The 17,511-nt window shown below is 41.8% G+C and overlaps 3 protein-coding genes across 7 annotated transcripts in view; 1 reads left to right on the top strand and 2 right to left on the bottom strand.

Moving 5' to 3' along the window:
* Positions 1 to 2,407, top strand: part of spock2 (SPARC (osteonectin), cwcv and kazal like domains proteoglycan 2) — a 36,653-nt gene extending 34,246 nt beyond the window's left edge. For both annotated transcript variants that reach the window (XM_085369208.1, XM_085369209.1), the window contains 4 exons: positions 143 to 361; positions 807 to 869; positions 1,564 to 1,695; positions 2,268 to 2,407. In XM_085369208.1, coding sequence (XP_085225334.1) covers positions 143 to 361; positions 807 to 869; positions 1,564 to 1,695; positions 2,268 to 2,407 — 554 coding nt within the window. The remainder of the gene's footprint in view (positions 1 to 142; positions 362 to 806; positions 870 to 1,563; positions 1,696 to 2,267) is intronic.
* Positions 2,408 to 8,499: 6,092 nt separating this feature from the next.
* Positions 8,500 to 11,748, bottom strand: tysnd1 (trypsin like peroxisomal matrix peptidase 1). 3 transcript variants are annotated; one of them, XM_085369206.1, is made up of 5 exons: positions 11,688 to 11,748; positions 10,015 to 11,087; positions 9,363 to 9,493; positions 9,055 to 9,240; positions 8,500 to 8,879 (listed from the first exon to the last, which is right to left on the bottom strand). In XM_085369206.1, the coding sequence occupies exons 2-5, from the start codon at positions 11,082 to 11,084 to the stop codon at positions 8,677 to 8,679; spliced, it is 1,590 nt and encodes a 529-aa protein (XP_085225332.1). In that variant the 5' UTR covers positions 11,085 to 11,087; positions 11,688 to 11,748; the 3' UTR covers positions 8,500 to 8,676. The 3 variants fall into 3 exon arrangements, with proteins under 3 accessions (XP_085225332.1, XP_085225331.1, XP_085225333.1); XM_085369205.1 differs by lacking the exon at positions 11,688 to 11,748 and adding an exon at positions 11,183 to 11,291; XM_085369207.1 differs by lacking the exon at positions 11,688 to 11,748 and adding an exon at positions 11,204 to 11,284.
* A 644-nt stretch (positions 11,749 to 12,392) lies between these two features.
* Positions 12,393 to 17,511, bottom strand: sar1ab (secretion associated, Ras related GTPase 1Ab). Of its 2 annotated transcripts, XM_085369827.1 has the most exons (7): positions 17,448 to 17,511; positions 16,459 to 16,529; positions 15,357 to 15,476; positions 15,207 to 15,272; positions 14,992 to 15,095; positions 14,759 to 14,890; positions 12,393 to 13,504 (listed from the first exon to the last, which is right to left on the bottom strand). In XM_085369827.1, the coding sequence occupies exons 2-7, from the start codon at positions 16,514 to 16,516 to the stop codon at positions 13,388 to 13,390; spliced, it is 597 nt and encodes a 198-aa protein (XP_085225953.1). In that variant the 5' UTR covers positions 16,517 to 16,529; positions 17,448 to 17,511; the 3' UTR covers positions 12,393 to 13,387. The 2 variants fall into 2 exon arrangements, with proteins under 2 accessions (XP_085225953.1, XP_085225954.1); XM_085369828.1 differs by lacking the exons at positions 16,459 to 16,529; positions 17,448 to 17,511 and adding an exon at positions 16,197 to 16,449.

The following is a 17,511-nucleotide window of genomic DNA, read 5'->3' as shown; positions in this document are numbered from 1 at the left end:
ATTAGGAGGATGATAAATGCAGTTTTTTTTTCCATTGGAAACAGGAGATGTTTCTGAGCATGCTGGCGTGATTTTTTCCGTTTGTGCAGCTGTCCCCCTGAAAAAAGTCTATGTTTGTTTGTCTGCCTCTGTGTGTTGGCAGTGCTGGACAGGAGCCTGGTGGCCAGCTGTAAGGACTCCATAGGCTGGATGTTCTCCAAGCTGGACACCAATAGCGACCTGTACCTGGATCAGGCCGAGCTGGCTGCCATCAACCTAGACAAGTATGAGGTCTGCATTCGGCCCTTCTTCAACTCCTGCGATTCCTACAGGGACGGCAAGGTCTCCACTGCTGAATGGTGCCTCTGCTTCTGGAGAGAGAGTGAGTGTTCGGGGGATTATGTGAGGTTTGCAGGCTTGTGGGTTCGCACTCACTTGTCTGTATGCTGACATTTTCCCTTCTGGCACATGCAATCAAACTTCAAGGCGCTCGGCTGCCCTCGAGGTGTGGCTGCGTCTGTGTTGTGCGCTGGCCCATCAGTGTTTGTCTTCCTCCTCATCCTTCAGTCCCCCTATGGGCCGAAACGGTCACCGCAAGGCACTAAAAACATTTCTGCTGCTTGTTGACAGCCTGATTCTCCCACCGCTCTCAGAGATTGAGCGTGTCAGCCAAGCAGCTGAGCAGAAACTAGGTCCCAGGATTGTGCAGTTATTTATTTGGGAAGAAAGGGTCCTAAAATACATGGATTATAGTTGCAGCTCTCTAAGATTTTTGTTATTTTCTCTCTTCTGTGACTAATTGTGCCTTTATTTCCACTTCTTTTAAGAACCCCCCTGCCTTGCTGAACTCGAGAGGATCCAAGTATTAGACGGCGGGAAGAGGAAGTTTGGTAGGTGCAGGGGGTTAGTCCCTGATCCCTTCTGTGGATTATAACATGATACGGGCATCTTTGTGTTTGTCTTACGCGTGCATGTTAAGAAGTAAAGAGGAGCAGTGTGGGATTATGTGTGAGTGTGCATGTGTGCACTGCAGATTTTGATTTTGTCTTGCTGACTGGGCTCTGAGTCAAGACTCTCCAAGGACACAGAGCGGTGAGCAGGGGGCAGTCTGCCAGCCTGACGCGCTGACGTTCCCCCGAAAAACTGGATAGACGGTTCAGCCGTCCCTAATTATTATTTTTCATTACATTTACAAATGTATCAAAAAACAATTAAGCAACACAACAGATCCGCCCATCTCTGAAGTTTACAACCAGGCTAATTTTTGCCTCACTGACAAACACAGCTACACTTAGGTGTGATCACAGGCTGCTTTTTATACGTCCTCCCTTATAACATCATGATAGCCAGCCACCCCCACATCACCTCAGTAGGCTGCAGCATGCTGACTTCCTCTGGGTATTCCTCCATGAACATATTGTTTTCATGGAATATAGAATTAGCCTCCACATATGCTGCATGCATTATATTGTCACTTGGGCTCATGTGTGATGAGCCACACTGAGAAACTGTGCGAGATTGAAGGCGAGGCCTCTTTACCTTACTCTGCTCTTATTTATTTATGTGTGTGCGTGTAAATGGCAGGTCGATTCATTCCTAGCTGTGACGAAGACGGCTTCTACAGGAAGCAGCAGTGTGACAGGGGGGAGTGTTGGTGTGTCAACCAAAACGGAGGAGAAGTGGCCGGATCGAGGATTCGTGGCAAGCCAGATTGCGGTGAGTGTCGAAAGGTTTCGCATACCGATAAAAAACAGATTTTTTGAACTTGAAAGCTGAATGCAGTGAGAGTTCAGTGCAGATCGGCGCAATTCTGCACGTGTCCCCGCTGCATGCATTCTGCACAAGGCTTTCTTTATGTTAAAGGGCCGAGGCCCACTGCAGCATAACTCACAGTAGGGACCAAGTGCCACATTCATGTGTCCGGAGTCATTTGCATTCTAAAGCGCCGCTTGTCGCTGTGAGAAAAGTCTTTCAAGATAAATGAGGACTGGTTGGACTGAACCTGTGCCTGATAAGAATAGGTCCCTTGGCAAGGTTTAGAAATAGCTATTAAAATCCAGACAAAGTCAAACACCCCCCCCCCCTATTTTTTTTTTTGCCATTGCAGTCAGTGTTTTTAAATTGATTTTAGCATTTCTCACTGGCACAGAAAGGACTCCATCAAAACTGACAGGAAGGCATGCTGAACAGAATATATTGCAATGTGCAAGATGGCCACAGCGGATAATTCGATTTCTCTGCATCCCCCCCCTCCCATGCCCGTGTGATTTCTCTCCGTCTTCCCGCAGATTACGAAATGGCATATTCAGGTGATTTTGGAAGTGGGGTTGGATGGGAAGACGAGGAGGAGAAAGAAGCCGAGGAGACTGCAGAGGAGGCTGAAGAAGAGGAGGTGGGAGAGGTTGATGACGGGGGATATATCTGGTAAACGGGCCAACCAATCTCTAAAGGAGCATCTCTGTGGTCCCAAACTTACACACACACACACTTATACACACAAATCCTGCAAAGAGATGGACGGGATCAAGCGCTCACACTCAGAACAACACTGGATTATAAAAAAAGCAAAGGGGGGGAAAGTGGCACAGGTTGGGAGGGTGAAGATACAGATGCTATGGAAGTAATTCTTGTTACAGGGTGATAAAGAGCAAGGGAGGGGTGGGGGGATCACAGTTAAGAAATTATGGGTCTGGTGTCATGAATTTTGTCCTTCATACTTGTGAATCTTTGTTCTCTTCTGTTGTCTGTCCTTTAAACTATCTTTGAGCAGTTTTTAGCTGATGCATAATGGAGACTTTAAGAAACTGCAGGTGCTTTGCATTAAAAAGAATAAAATAAACAAAGCGAGATCGGGTGCACTTCAGTCGTCCAAATTGGCATCTTTCATCGATTATGTTTGCTGATTAACAACATTTAGATAATCAGATTTGCTTTAAGGCAGAAATCTGGCAAAAAGAAAAAGAAAAGAGAGAAAGCCACATTAGAATATTGAAAAGCACCTTTTGACTTTGCCATTTTCATCTCTTATGCTTCAGCTCTTATGTGACAGTAGTGCTCTGTCTCATTCATGACTTAAGAAAAGGTTTCTCATGCGTCACTCTTTAGCTTGTATATATTGTGTGTATCAGAAGGCAGAATGTCACCTATTAGTCCCGTAATCAATGCCTTGAAAGACTAGCAGAACATGCTGCTTAGTTGACAAGTGTACATCGTATCATAGTGTGGATTGGTTATTGTGTTTAATAAAAAAATGGAATAAAATAAACGTATCTATGTGGCTCCAGTGGCCACCGTACAACTGAGTGTGTTCTCTTTTCTTTTCATGTCTAAACTGGAGCCAAAGCATCTTGTTCCCCGGCTGCACAAGGGGAGCCTAGCTCTCTATTTGTTGAAAATAGAATAGAATAGAATACAATTCAACTTTATTGTCATTGCACATGCACAGGTACAGGGCAACGAAATGCAGTTTGCATCCATCCAGAAGTGCAAAATGACATAACATGCATTAGGATTGACCTGAACTCAATAGGAGTGTTAATGTGGGTTACCAGGAGATTGAACTTTGGAGCTTAGCACCACTGGAACCCTTGAAACCAGCCGCATAGCTTGTTTTATTTAGCGTTTTAATATCAACTCATTAACAGAGAATGGAGGGACTTTAAATTCACCGGTAAGAAAATATTGGGCTATCCTATAGACATACATATATACAAAATATCTATAGCACTGTGCAAAAGTCTTGAACCGCTCTTCATTCCTTTAATTTCCAAGGAAGCTGGGAACAGGGAAATAGAGTGTATAAGGCATAAGAGGAGTTTGTACAATTTTAATGAGCTTGAAAGTGAATAATTACTATGACCACCTTTATTCTTCAACACAGCCTAAACTCTCTTGGGCAAACTTTTGTCTTGTCATTTCTTTTAAGTAGTCTTCAGGAATAGTTCACCAGGCTTCTTGAAGGATATTCAAAGCTCTTCTTTGGTTGTTGGCTGCTGTCAAGAAATGTGTGATTGAAAGAGAGGACAAGGTCTTAAGATCCAGCATTTTATGTTTACAGAGATACAAAATGCTATGACAGAGTTTATCTGTATTTGCTTTTGCTAATAGTAAATCATCTTTATTCTTAATGATATAATCAAAATATACATCTAATTAAGATGATGAATGTTTGTTCTAATGTCTGGATTTTGTGTGTGTAGACAGCTGTAACCTTGATAGATTAGTGTCTGTGTGTGTCTACAGGAATGTGAAAAGAAATGTCTCCAGCCCATCATTATACATGATTCTGAATAAGAGAAATGGTATGATAGTACAATTTTATGTATGTTTGTCACACTTAAATGTTTCAGATCAAATCAATTTAAATATTAGACAAAGACGAGGCAAGTAAATGCAGTTTCTAAATGGAAAATCGAACCTACAGGTTTAAAGTTTATATTTAAAAAGTGACAAATAATATAAAGAAGAGGAAATCGGGACAGGGAATCATATTTCATATGCGAGTTTGCTGATAGTTAATCGGGTATAAGTTTAATTGATGTAACAAGTGAGAAAATATAGTAATGATTCTAGTGGCAGGCCGCTCACTGAGAGCTTGTATGGAGATGCCCTTGGAGGCTCTGTGTGCGTGCGTGTGTGTGTGTGTGTGTGTGTGTGTGTGTGAGTGAGTGAGTGAGTGAGTGAGTGAGAGAGAGGAGGAGGGGAGGTGGGGAGTGAGTGCAACACTGAGGAGCCACTCATCTAAAAGAATGTCTGACTTTAACACGTCTGATTCAATAAAAGACATTATACTGAGTGTGTTAACAAGGTACCAGTCTTTGCTTATGCTTAAATGATTCATAGGTTAGCATTAAGTAGCTTGACAAAAAGCATTCTTCTGAAAATATTCAGGTACAAGGACTGGATTGAGGATTGACAATGATGGGGGCGGGAAACAAAAACAGCCAGTGTCCAGAGAAAGAACTTCAGAAAGCCTGGAGAACTATTGACTGAGACCACTAAATACAAATAAAAAAACACTACAAATATATTTTTGAAATGACACGTCAGCTAAGAAAGCCGACTTTCTGATGCATAGCTTTGACATTTGTTCCTTTTTTCCTGGAACATTGAAAAGCAGTACTAAAATCTGTCATTTTCTGCTGTTTGTCTCTAAATCTGCTCTTTGAACAATACAATAAAATAACAAAAATAACATGCTGGTTTAGAAAGTTGATTGTATTCCTGTGCACCTTGTTAGTGTGAAAAAAAATGGCAAATAAGCACAACATAAGTATAGCTGATGGGCATGATTAATTAGGCAAACGGTTAGTCATAAAACAGAGTTTTGGACAAAGGGAAATTTTGATTGAGACACTAAAAGAACAAGTCAAATTTGATAAATGTAAGGGATCCTTTACAAAAAAAGTCCTACAGCACTCTTACAATAAGTGTTTGTGTTTGTAAAAGAACATCTCATTTTTGGCCAGGATATCAGCGAGTCAGTCTGGCAGACAGAAAGGTGCTTACGTGCATTACTGACGTCAAGAGGATGAAGCTTACTCAGCAAAGTCACCTTGCATGGGTTCATGATTTTGCCAGAATTCTCTGATAAACAAATTTACCTAAGACTGTGTTGGATGAACTGCTTTTATTTTTTGTTTTACTTTTTTTGTTGTTTCATAATACTGACCTACACGTGTGCACCAACACCCATATAACATCGAGTTGAAACTGTTAGATACTACATTACTCAAACAAAATTGCTGGAACACATTGAAAACACATCAGATTTTATCAACTTTTCTTCTAAAGATGCTGTCTGCTAGCCGAAATTGAACCTCCCCCACCCTCATTCAAATCTGGCGTTTGGAACTATTTTGGTTTTCATGTGAAGTATGACCCTGAAGGTAAGCCTGTCATGGACAAAAGTAAAACAGTATGTCGGATGTACCATGCAGTGCTCAATTACATGGGTGGGAACTAGTGCGTTAGCGCAGTTTGCTCGTTAATGTGTTGACGCTGTCCAGCCCCACGCAAGGGGCAATCCGCGGTAGCTCGTTAACGGAGATTTGCCGCGTTGTGGCGTTAATGTCATTTTAACGAGATTAACGCTGACAGCACTAGTGGGAACACAACGAACATGACTGCACATTTACACCGACATCATCCTAGTGCAAAGACAAGTGGAAGCAGACAAAAACAACAAGCACGCATGCTACAAACTTTACCCGAGTCATTTAGACAGCCGTTAGCACATGATTCTCCTCATGGGGACCTGATATGTTTAATATGCTGCTGAGAATATAGCCCAGAAGAAGCGTATAGTATAGCTTTTATTTTGGAAAGAGCCATTTCTCTGTAATAAACTCTCTTTTCCAAAGATGAGTGATTCCTCGAGCAGATAGATTTTTTTTTTTTATTATTATTTTGTTGTTTCAGCAACATTACATTTAAAAACTGTACTTTTGAGTTAAAATATATATTTTTAATTTTAATAAATGACAAATTAAAAAGGCATGAACATTTTTTTGTATCAAAAAAATATCAAACCGGACTGTGAATTTTGTGCAGCGTTGCACCCCTACTATACAGGGCTGAAATCAAAGAAATCCTTAAAATCAAATGGAAAAAATGATTAAAATTGATTGGAGCAACTCAAAATGGTAATCAGTAGTTTCTATGGCCCCCACGTGCTTGTATGAATACCTGACATTGTTGGGGCATGCTCCTAATGAGAAGACAGTGTCCTGGGGAATCTCTTCCCAGATGTGGGCCAGGCCATCACTGAGGTCCTGGACAGTCTTGAGTCTCCACAACTTCTCCAGATCCTTTCACATAGTCGCATGTGCTCAGGGTGAACCTGCTTTTAACTAAGAAAAGCACAGGGTGCCAGTGGTGGACCTGCCAATTTTGGTATTCTATGTCAAATGTCAATCGGGCTTAATGGTGCTGGGAAGTGAGCACAGGGATCCGCTAAATGATGTCAGGCCCTCAGGCTACCCTCAGTCTGTTTCTGATTGTTTGGTCAGAGACATTCACACCAGTGACCTGCTGGAACTCATTTTGTAGCTCTGGTAGTGTTCATCCTTCTTCTACAAAGAAGCAAACACCAGTCCTGCTAATGGGTTCAGGCCCTTCAACAGGGCCTTGACAGGCTCTCTGCCCGTCTCCTGGAATCTCCTCCATGCTCGAGAGACTGTGCTGGGAGACGCAGCAAACCTGGTATCCTGGAAGACTTGAACTACCTGTGTAATGTCTGTAGAATCCAGGTATCACCTCATGCTATTAGAGGCTCTGACCCTGGCTAAATGCAAAACTAGTGAGAAAGATTGTCTCAACGTTGCTTCTCTTCTGCACCTGTTGTTAATTTCATTACCACCCAAGCAGCTGAAACTGATTAACAACCCTCTGCTACTTAACTGACCAGATCAAGATCCCAGAAGTTTAACTGACTTGATGCTATACTCTTAATTAAAAGTGCTCCTTTGAGTTTTTCCACTAGTGTAAACTGCTCAGAATATTACTACATCTTCTAAAATAAAAATTCCTCTAGCAAAGTTGGTTACTGGTGCACAGACAGGCTAGCCATATTTGTGATTACAGATAGCAAATTAAAATCTATATATTTGCCTTATTTTAATGAGCAGTGCAGCATGGACGAACACTGCACCTATAATTAGATGCTATTTAAAAAAAAAACAGCATATGCGTCTCTGTGCGAAATGCTCCTTAAGGATTCAGTGTCCTTCTCAGCTCATTTCTACCCCTACTGCACCTCATTCTGCAGTGAAGTGTGGCTTGTAGCTATGAGAAACCAGCAGAAATGAGATACAGACACAAGTCTGCATATCAGCACTTCGAACAGCACAATGCCTTTAGAAAACTCTCTCCTCAGCCTCCTTGGGACACTGCTGAAAACTCCACTATGAACTATTCAGCCTGGGAACAGTGAAATAGAAACCTTTCAGCATGTTAGAGCGTATGCACATCCTCAGGAGTTCAGGCCCAGAAAGCTCGTCTTAGCATTGTAAAAACTGACAGCAACCAATTCTCTGAAATGTCATTTCTCAGTTTCACGTTTCTGTGATAATGGAAATAAGAACCAGTAGCTTCCCAGTGGGTGAACCCTCAAATGTGTTCACTGTGAGTGGGTACGTCTGCCAACAGATGTCTGAATACCTGAAACCGACAGCAGTCCTCTGGCTACCCAAAGGGACCAATCATTTTCAGCAGCCTGTCAGCCTATTATGCTGAATATTCCTCCCCGCCTGGTAAAAAAAACAAACTGTATGCACCAGACGCAGGTGTAAATCCTAACACATGCTCTGAGAAATGTGTCTTTGATGCTGTAACTGTAACATAAATAAGGATCAAAAGTTGGATGATTCACTTTTTTTATCCCAGCAGATTACGTAATCTTTTTTATTTTATTTTATAAATGGATAAATGTATTTTATAACCTTGGGAATCCAGCAGCACACCAAGAAAACACTAATCATTAGCTGAAAAAAAAATTATTTAATGTAATTATTGTGCAGGTATAAATGTACTTAAAGTACCTGTAAACATTAGTACCCTTATAAAGATTTTCTGGTTAACCACATGACTCTGAGATGACAATTAAGCAGTAATTATTCCTTCAGTTGCAAATGTCTCATCTAATTAATTCTGATTTGTCATCTGTACCACGTGTCAGTGTAGTGCAGGGGTCCTCGGTTACAGTTTGCTCTGAGCACCTTGTAGTCTCCACACCCTCCTGATTTCTTTTTCTGTACTGTCCAGCTCCCTGAATACATTAACATCCTTTGTCTGCTCAAAGTGCTGCAACAATCTCTGGAAAACAGTCACTGGGACGCTGAAGTTCAGATGTGGGTAAGTCACTTTAGTGGCCATGTCTCGCGTGTTGCTGGAAACGATCCCTGCAACACAACAAAGAAACATTTTTTTGTGAATTCAAAGCCACAGCAGTGCTGACTGAACCACTGATATAAGCACAGCTGACTTTTCCCTGCACAGAGACGTTTTCTGTGGTTATCATGTGCCCCCCTCTGTTCAAAAGGTGCACATGGCTTTCTTCCTGCAGGACCTCCTTACCCAGCAGCTCTCCTGAGCATCTCTGCACCACAGCACCCCCGCTGGTTCCCGCTTGTACTGCACATGTGGTCTGGAGCATGACAGGCTGGCAATTCCAGCTAATGGCTTTGGATAGGACGCCGCAGGTCAGGGACGGACCGCAGCTCCGACCCAGCCCACCGTATCCGACGACAACTACAGATTCACCTGAAGTTAGAAAAGGCCATAACGGTTTTTAAGCGTAAAGAAGCAGAAACTCTCTTCTGGAACTGCTTATAAGAAAATAACAATAATTCTACTGTTTCTGCTGCACAAGACTGAAATCAAACCTGGAATGAAACTCTGACACATCCGTGAGACCACAGCTTCTGGGACAGCATCTCTGAGCTGCACCAAAGCGAGGTCATAGGGTGAAGATGCTTTAGTGGAAAAAAGGACATCACCCACTGAATCATGGACTCTGAGAAAAGAAAATCGCCAAAAAAGTGAGGATTATTAGTCTTACACATTCTGTGATCACAAAACATACTTCCAAAATGTGGTGAAGTTGCTAAATAAACAGGAAAAGACCATAATCCCATATGGTGTAGATCCATACAGAAAGCTTTGTCTTTGATGCAGCAAGTCCATGTCAGCTTATAGGACTGTCCATACATTCAGAAGTTTATTACTGCCTATAAATTGCACTCATTTTTTCCCAGGCTGGAATAATAGTACCGAATACATCTTTAATGGCGTTAAAAATCAAGAATTTGATGCACAAGTTTGAATATATTTTTGATTTTCTCTCATCCAAACCAGGTCAATCTGCAGGCAAGTTCCTAGTACTTGTTTATGCTTGTTTTTTTTTCTACCCAAAACTGTGTTAGGTTTGAAAAGAAGACTAAGATTAGCGGATTAACACATTTTAGTGTTTAATAAGGTTTGAATTAATTTCTGCTTCAATTAGGAGGGGGTTTAAGATAGTAAATGTGCCATCACCTGTCCCTATGGTGGAACTTCAAGCGGACTTTAGACTTCCTGTTGACAACATGCCTGCACGACACAACCAGTCGAGAGCCGACAACAACCCCTGAACCCCAGAACTGCCCGCTGTCCACAAAGCAAACAGTGGGGTATTTAACAGCTTTTGACTCGTGAGCAGCGGTGGACATCTGGATGTCCAACTCTCCTGGATGAAGCCAAACATTTCTGAGGGGATCCTGGACACTCAGGCAGCTGATGAGATTCCTGAAGACCAACTGGGCAGAGCAGACCAGAGTGAGGCCAATCCACTCATTGGCCTTCCAGCCAAATGGAGACACAATCAGCCCGATGAGATGCACGCTGCCTGCACCTTTCACCACAAACAACCCTCCACCTTCTGTGCCTGGCAGGCAGCGGGCGTCTGTGAGGATGACAGCGTTATCTTCTCCAGCAAGGTTACTGATGATGCCTCTGCTGAGGGTGCTGATGAAGAGATCCAAGCAGAGGGAGCCAAAAGGTGAGCCGCAGGCAACAACAGGGCAGCCCTTCTGGAGAGGCGCACTGCTCTGCCAGGGGATGGTTCCTGAATCCTGGCTGCTGTCTAGCACCACACCTACCCTGAGTACAGCAAACCAGCTGAGGAAGTGGAAATCTCTGAGCAGCTCCTCATCCTCATCACAATGGAAACGCCACTGGTCGGCCTCCTGGAAAACTGCCTGGAAAGCGTGTTTAAACTCCACGCAGTTCACCAGCATCAGCAGCTCGGCTGCAGCCTCCCTCTGCCCTGCTGCTGTTTTGCTTCTAGTGGGTGTGATTGTTGCTCTCCGTGCGCTCTGCTTGGTGTCAGTTGGAAAGGTGACGCAGATTTGAAGTTTGGCACTGAAGCTGTGAGGTGGCAAGAAGTCGTGGTCCCAGTAGAGGGGGTCTCCGTCGATGATAAAACGTGAAAACGGGAGTCCGGTGCATATGATGATTCCTGTGCGAGGGTGGACAACAACTCCGCTGCAGCTCACCGGTTTCTTTGCCGAAGACGCCTCTGACACCTTGACAACACAGCAGCGCCTCTCCACGTCCTTTAACTCCATGCTCTAGCAAAGCAAATCAACAAATGTTTTAACGGCGTTTAAAACACTCGAAAAAGCAGCTCATTAAAAATGTGTACATGCCAGGAGTGAGAAGGAACCTTCAGATAAGTCACTGTGACCTTAAGTTTAAACTATTTATGGCAAATATTTCCCACAGTGTCTTCTAACTTCTTCGCCCTGTTCGTAACTTCCTGGTTCTGCTCCGTTCCTGCACCTGATTGGTCTGAAAGCAAACACCTTCTAGCCAATGGTAAACAAGGAAACTAGAGGGCGTTCCTATATCCCGATTAGAAGTTTATTTACGTTTTACGATGTTTTATGTGTGGTTTTTATGTATAATATCTTTGCTGTTATCAGCATATAGGCTGAAGTCAACTGCATTTGATATGGAGTTTTATATAAAATAAATAAAAAACTTTTTTGCCCGTTTATGACTCTGTGTTCTACTGTGTAATCAATACAGTCCTTTTTGGGTCACTTAAAATATCCTTTCTATTCTATCACACTTGGAAAAGACATAAAGACATTTTTAATCGGACTGACCTGATTTGTTTTGTTTTTGTTTGTTTTGTGTGTGTGTGTGTGTGGGGGGGGGGTCTTTACCTGGAAATCAAAGGTGAAAGGTGAGGCATTTTTCTCCTCAGGTACTTTTGCAGCCCAAAAGTTTTCATTTAGGATCATTGGTGATTCTAAGTTGACCGATGTGAATGTGATGGGTCGTCTGTCTGTGTTAGCCCTTAATGCTCTAGAACTGGATTTAATAAAAACAGACAGAATGAAGCTTGGTGAGAGCAGCCATCATCACGGGGCAGACGACCATCAGAGTATGAGTGTGAGAGACACTGAGACATGCTAAAATCTAGTTGCAGAAAGGCATTATACAATAAAATAATGTGAATAATACATAAATTTAAGAAATTCTTCCACAATATCATAAGGTTCGGATTTTAGATTTTTAACTGTATTTTTATAGGTTTTACAGCTGTCCCCACTAATAAAGACCTCTTTATTACCAAAGTAATAGAAAAACAATTAACTAACAGAAACCTTGAAGTTCCACCACAGGAACCTTCCATAATTATACAGTATTACGTGTGTAGTTCTTTACACTGACAGAAAGGAGCCTTTCACTGGTCCACCCCACTAAAGCTCAATAAGTTTGACATTCCTGTTCAAGGAGGACTAATAAGTGTTGTGAATGTGAATGGATCAATAGATAGATGGATGTTCCTTTGGTGGATGAACCAAAAATGAATTAAAATATCTTAAACAAGGTTTAAAGAGTTACCAAATATATTTATTTTGCTAAAATATTGCACAACACACCCAACAAGAACATGACATCTTTTTTGTATGAGATATATCAAGCATTAAGAATGCGAAGTAACAGACAGGCCAGTTATTTATTGCAAAATATAAATACACTCTTATAAAATATTTTATAATGTTTTAAGATAATTTTATCCAAAAATACTGTATAAGCTTTTTTTGCTAATCACCACCCAAGTACTCTCATAAATCACTGCGTACTGTTAGCAGCAACCAATCACAAAGTACTCAAGTCTTTTCAGTGCAGTCACCTATCGGTGTGTTTGGCTGGCGTAAATATCTAGTATAGGCAAAAAGTCAGTCAGTGCACTTGTGGTAACATTACTGTTAGTGGCCGTGTTTGTAAACCTAAATGTAAACCTTAAAATAAACATACTATCACAAGAACTGTCAGCATCCTCCGAGGTAGGCTTGCAAGTTGAGTTTAACAATTACAGCAACACATTTTTGCAGCACTTTCTAGGAAGAAAAAAAAAAGTTGTTTTTGAAAACGATCAATTGAAAGAAAAAAAATAAAACAGAATAAATAATGTGCATACGTGCCAACAAAAATGTTTCATCCTCTATCAAAGAAGAGCTGCTCTAAGCACACAGTGTTAACTACACTGACCTTCACTGTAAGCCAACACCAGCAGCCAAAAATACACCCACCCGGGTCTGAAACAAGTTCACAGCCATGGCATGTCCTACACGGCAGAAACAATTCCCTACAGGCTTTAGGTAAAGGTAGAAGAACCACAGCATGGAGCTCCACACTCCACACTCAGTATGAATAATACAGGCCAATGATTCATAACTTATCTTTGACTTGCTGCGGTACGACTGAGATAAAATACAGAATTCTTCAAACAGATGAATAATGCTGGGCTTTTAAATACAAAACATATTTTGTACTAGCATATTTAATAAAATCTCTCTACTGCAGGTAGTTTTGTGTGGAACAAATCTGGTTAAGGCTATTATAAAAATGTCAATCAATCGATATACTGGGCAAGCCAGCGAAAACCGTCTCCATATCCCTGTCGCTTCAGCACACTGCACATGAACACCTCCATTGGCCTCAAATTCAGCTCCTTCAGCGGCACTTTGCCCTGAAAAGAAACAAAAATACACATCAAAAAGAACAGCTTTAAATCTACAACTCCATCCAGCAACCTTGCCCATGAACACTGAACAAATACAACGCACATCTTAAACTTTAACCGTGCTTTAAGCTCTATTAGAAAAGGTTTTCCCTGACTCGTCAGCATGGATCAATAAACCGACGCTTAGGTCTTGAACCAGAAATGATGTCTCAGATTTATACAAAAAATTTAACTGCAGTAAAATATCGTTGTGGGGCAGCGGTTTCCTTAAGTCTTTTCTTCTTAGGGTCGATTTGGGCTTGTTGCACAGACAACTAAAAAGAATGCACATACACTAACCAGCCAATTTGTTAGGTATCCCTGAACTGCTCAGTAATCCAAATATCTATATATTTATAATGTGATCACCACTCAATGCATACACTGAGACTCAGCAGGTCATCACCAGATTTTATATTGTTGGCTGGCTGACTGCTGAGTCCACCCATCTGCGATCTGGCTCCTGAAAAGTAAGTGGGTAGCCACTGTGACCACAGTATACCCAGCTTCTGACGGCAGCTTCCAGCAGGATAACACACCATGTCAAATAGCTCGGTCCTATTTATTGAAGTCTTAAAAGCCTAGTAAGAAGACTGTCTCTAAGTACTGTTGCTATGATTGTTTTAGTCTTTCCAACACAGTAACATGTACAAACAGTAAGAAATTGATATAGGCATTGTGACATCGCCTTTTATTTTCTTTTAAGTGCTGTTTTGAAGCCTTCAGTTAGACATTCTGGCTGCCACATCTTGATTATTATTTTTTTTTTTTTAAACTGGATGTAACAAGCAAAAGTTAGATTTGACTGTGAAACACTAAGCTGCTACTAGAGCGTAGCCAGCTTTATCTTGTATTTTATTCTATTCCAAAAGGGACCATACTTTACAAAAGAACATCATGTTCTATTCAGTAAGTTATGAAATGAGAACTCAGACTGTAAAGACACCAGGAAAGTATTTAGTGAGGTCAAAGATCAAGTGAGCAGCACTTTCTAATATATGTCTATACAATCTGACTGCTTTTTCCCCACCAGAGGTGTCGCCTCCTGCTGGCCATTAAAAAGAATGCAGATTTGAAGTACTTTGAACAGGTTTCACTTTTCCAGAGGCTACGTTAACCTTTTAAATACAGTTTATGGTTTAGAAAATATCAACACCATATGACTCTAATGCTCTTGCCAGACGTCACATCATCATTTAATCCCACATTTCTTGTACAAACCTTTCCAGTTGTATGCCCCTGAAGACCAAGTACTGCCCTGAGTGCATCCTCACTGATGGCCTCTGGACGGTCTATCTTATTGCCCAGGATTAGAATGGGGATGTTTGCAATGGTTTCATCTGTTAACATGGCCTACACAAAAGAAGTGTCATATCAGACATATCATACAGATCATTCCTATCAGTGGCAGCTATGGGCAGCTGTCTGTGTTGACATCAGTACAAATAACTCACATCCAGTTCAACTTTTGCTTCTGCTAGTCGCATATGGTCAGCACAATCCACCATGTACACGATACCGTTTATGGCTGGGAAGTAGTTCTTCCAGATCCTTCGTGCTGTAAAGACACACATTTTCAGTATTTTTATGCAACACCTCAACAAATACATCAATAATATTTTAAAAAGCTCAAAAATAAGATTGAGAATCACTTTTTTTTTACTCCCACCTTGCGTATGACCTCCAAGGTCAAATGTCGTAAAAGTCATTCCAGCTATTGTCAGCTCCTCGGATGCTGGGGAAGAGAGGTTTGATTTTAGGATAAGCAGTGAAGCAAGACACACATGGCTAATTCCTGATGTGACAAGTAAAAATCTACTTGGGTATAGCGTCGGCATGTGCTGTCCCAGCCTGTCATCCCTGAGCATCTGCAGGAGCGTTGTTTTTCCAGCATTGTCTAGTCCAAGAAAAACCATCTTCCCAGTCTTCTTGTACAACCCTGATAGCAGAAAGAAGTCAAATTGATGGGTTTAAAAGAAGTCTTGGGCAGGAGAACTGGGAGCCAGAATAGAACTGGCTGGTATATGTTTTATAGAAATAGAGCGAATGCCAAAAACAAAGTGAAAATCTGGATATTTGTTAGTATTCAGGCTCGAATTTACTTCAAACTGTCTAGTTACTACCTCCAAGTTACCATTTTGTAAAACAACAATATCGGTGCTTTATATCCTCTCAAGGATATTTGAGGGTGCGTGCGTGGGACCAAACTAGTTTACATAGACTTTAGACTGGACTTGGAGACTTGAGACTTGGTATTTAGCTGCTTCTCTCTGGGTTTCCTGTGGTGGGGGCACAGGAGGACTGGGTCCTTGTTGTTACAGGGTCTTCGTATGATGGTTTCCATTGCCAGCTATATGCAGATACTGGACTCCACTAGGGCTGCCCTTTCTTATCAGGTATGTTAATGATTTTTATGGACTTATTTTTATGGGATATCTAGCCAAGGGGTGGAGGGTTTGGTGGTCTCAGGATCTCATCTGAACATAGAGCCATGACCTCCACCTTACTCTGAAGCGGTTTGCAGATGAGTGTGAAGCAGCTGGGACGACACTCAGCTCGAGACTCGGCAGAAATTGGCTTCCTCCGAAAGGTGTCTCAGAGTAGAGCTGCTACACCGCCATATTGAAAAAGGACATTTGGGGTGGTTCAGAAATCTGACCTGAATGTCTCCCAGGTGCGTCCTAGGTGAGGTGTTCAGGGTATGTTCTATCAGGAAACCCAGGGGCAGACCCAGGTTACGCTAAAGAGATTACATTTCTTGTCTGGCTTCAGGCCACCTTAGAGTCCTTTCTGGAAAAGCAGGCGGAAAAGGCAAGAGAGAGGGAGGTCTCTACTTAGCCTACCACACCCACAATTCAGCCTCAGATAAATGGCAAATATTGGATGATAATGGATGAAAATGTGGAAATTTATTTCAACACCTAATAGTTGCAAGACACTGCTGAAGCCCCTGTAGATCCAATCAAATAGAAAAGACATTTCTGATGGCTTCCTGAAAGACAGAAAGCTGAAGTTAATTATGACACATGAAGGACAGTGATGTACATAAGATACCAGTCATAAAGTCTGTAAATGAAAAAAAAAGAACCCTTTTTTTAAACTACTGCAAAAAGCTGTCATCTAGCACTAAAGCGCATTGTTAATCATTATTCTTGACCCTGCGTGGATTACTCTGCTGGTATGTGTGAGCTCCGTGTAATCACACAAGTTTTAAAGCTTGAAAGGAAAGGAGCTAAGCAAGGCAACAAACAGCCTTCAGTGATTTTTCAGACGCTGGTTTGATCTGGGAGCTGTCTCGCTCGCTCACAGTGATCTTCCCCTGACTATTTTTGTGAGGGTTGCGACAACGACACTTGATCTTGGTAGTCTCCCCCTGCCTTCGCTCAATGACACACAAACACCTGTCACTGGGTGAACTTAAAGTGAATAGTGAGGCCTGTGGGCTCTGAGAAATTACCCAATTGTTAATGCCTTTATTATACAATGTTTTCACAGGGTCACTTAAATGTCAGCGTGGCACTTAACTGCTTCATCTGTGGATTTAAAGCTGTGGCACTGTAGGCACTGTTCACAAACTTTGGTTTGCCGTTTTAGTGATGAAATGACCAAATCAGCACTCCAAAACAAGTAAACACGGCTAAAAGCAGAAATCACCACTAGCTCACTACTCTTTATAAACGCTCGTTCTAGTGAAATCACTACTACTGTCTAGCTTATCACGTGCAGCTCCGCGGTACCGACGTCAGCTTTAATAAACAACGGTAAATTTAATAAACACGAGCGCGCGGAGGGATCCACAGTGTCCAGTCCTCGAACTTTATGATGTCGGCAAATGGTTTCAACAAGCAGTCTTGAATGGAAAAGTTTAAACCCCAACAAAGCCAACTTAATACATCATTTGCAGCGTTACCTTGGTCAGCAGTGTTAGTGAACTGAACTCGTCCGTTGTTGGGTTTTTTTTCCTTCTCAAAGCC

This window comes from Diplotaxodon limnothrissa, linkage group LG13 (genome assembly GCF_057381915.1).
Source record: "Diplotaxodon limnothrissa isolate DT_005_m linkage group LG13, D_limnothrissa_male_GT1.1, whole genome shotgun sequence".
NCBI lineage: Eukaryota > Metazoa > Chordata > Actinopteri > Cichliformes > Cichlidae > Diplotaxodon > Diplotaxodon limnothrissa.
The sequence above is the reverse complement of the archived record's forward strand: the minus strand, read 5'-3'. Positions and strand labels throughout refer to the sequence as shown.

Coding starts and splice junctions, on each gene's coding strand:
- tysnd1 (XM_085369206.1), bottom strand. CDS start 11,084: ATGGAGTTAAAGGACGTGGAGAGGCGCTGCTGTGTTGTCAAGGTGTCA. Junction 9,494..10,014: donor AAGTTCCACCATAGGGACAG/GTGATGGCACAT, acceptor TTCTTTTCTCAG/AGTCCATGATTCAGTGGGTG. Junction 8,880..9,054: donor ATGCTCAGGAGAGCTGCTGG/GTAAGGAGGTCC, acceptor GTTGTGTTGCAG/GGATCGTTTCCAGCAACACG.
- sar1ab (XM_085369827.1), bottom strand. CDS start 16,516: ATGTCTTTTCTATTTGATTGGATCTACAGGGGCTTCAGCAGTGTCTTG. Junction 14,891..14,991: donor AAGCAAAAGTTGAACTGGAT/GTGAGTTATTTG, acceptor TCTTTTGTGTAG/GCCATGTTAACAGATGAAAC. Junction 13,505..14,758: donor AGGGGCATACAACTGGAAAG/GTTTGTACAAGA, acceptor GTTTCTTTTCAG/GGCAAAGTGCCGCTGAAGGA.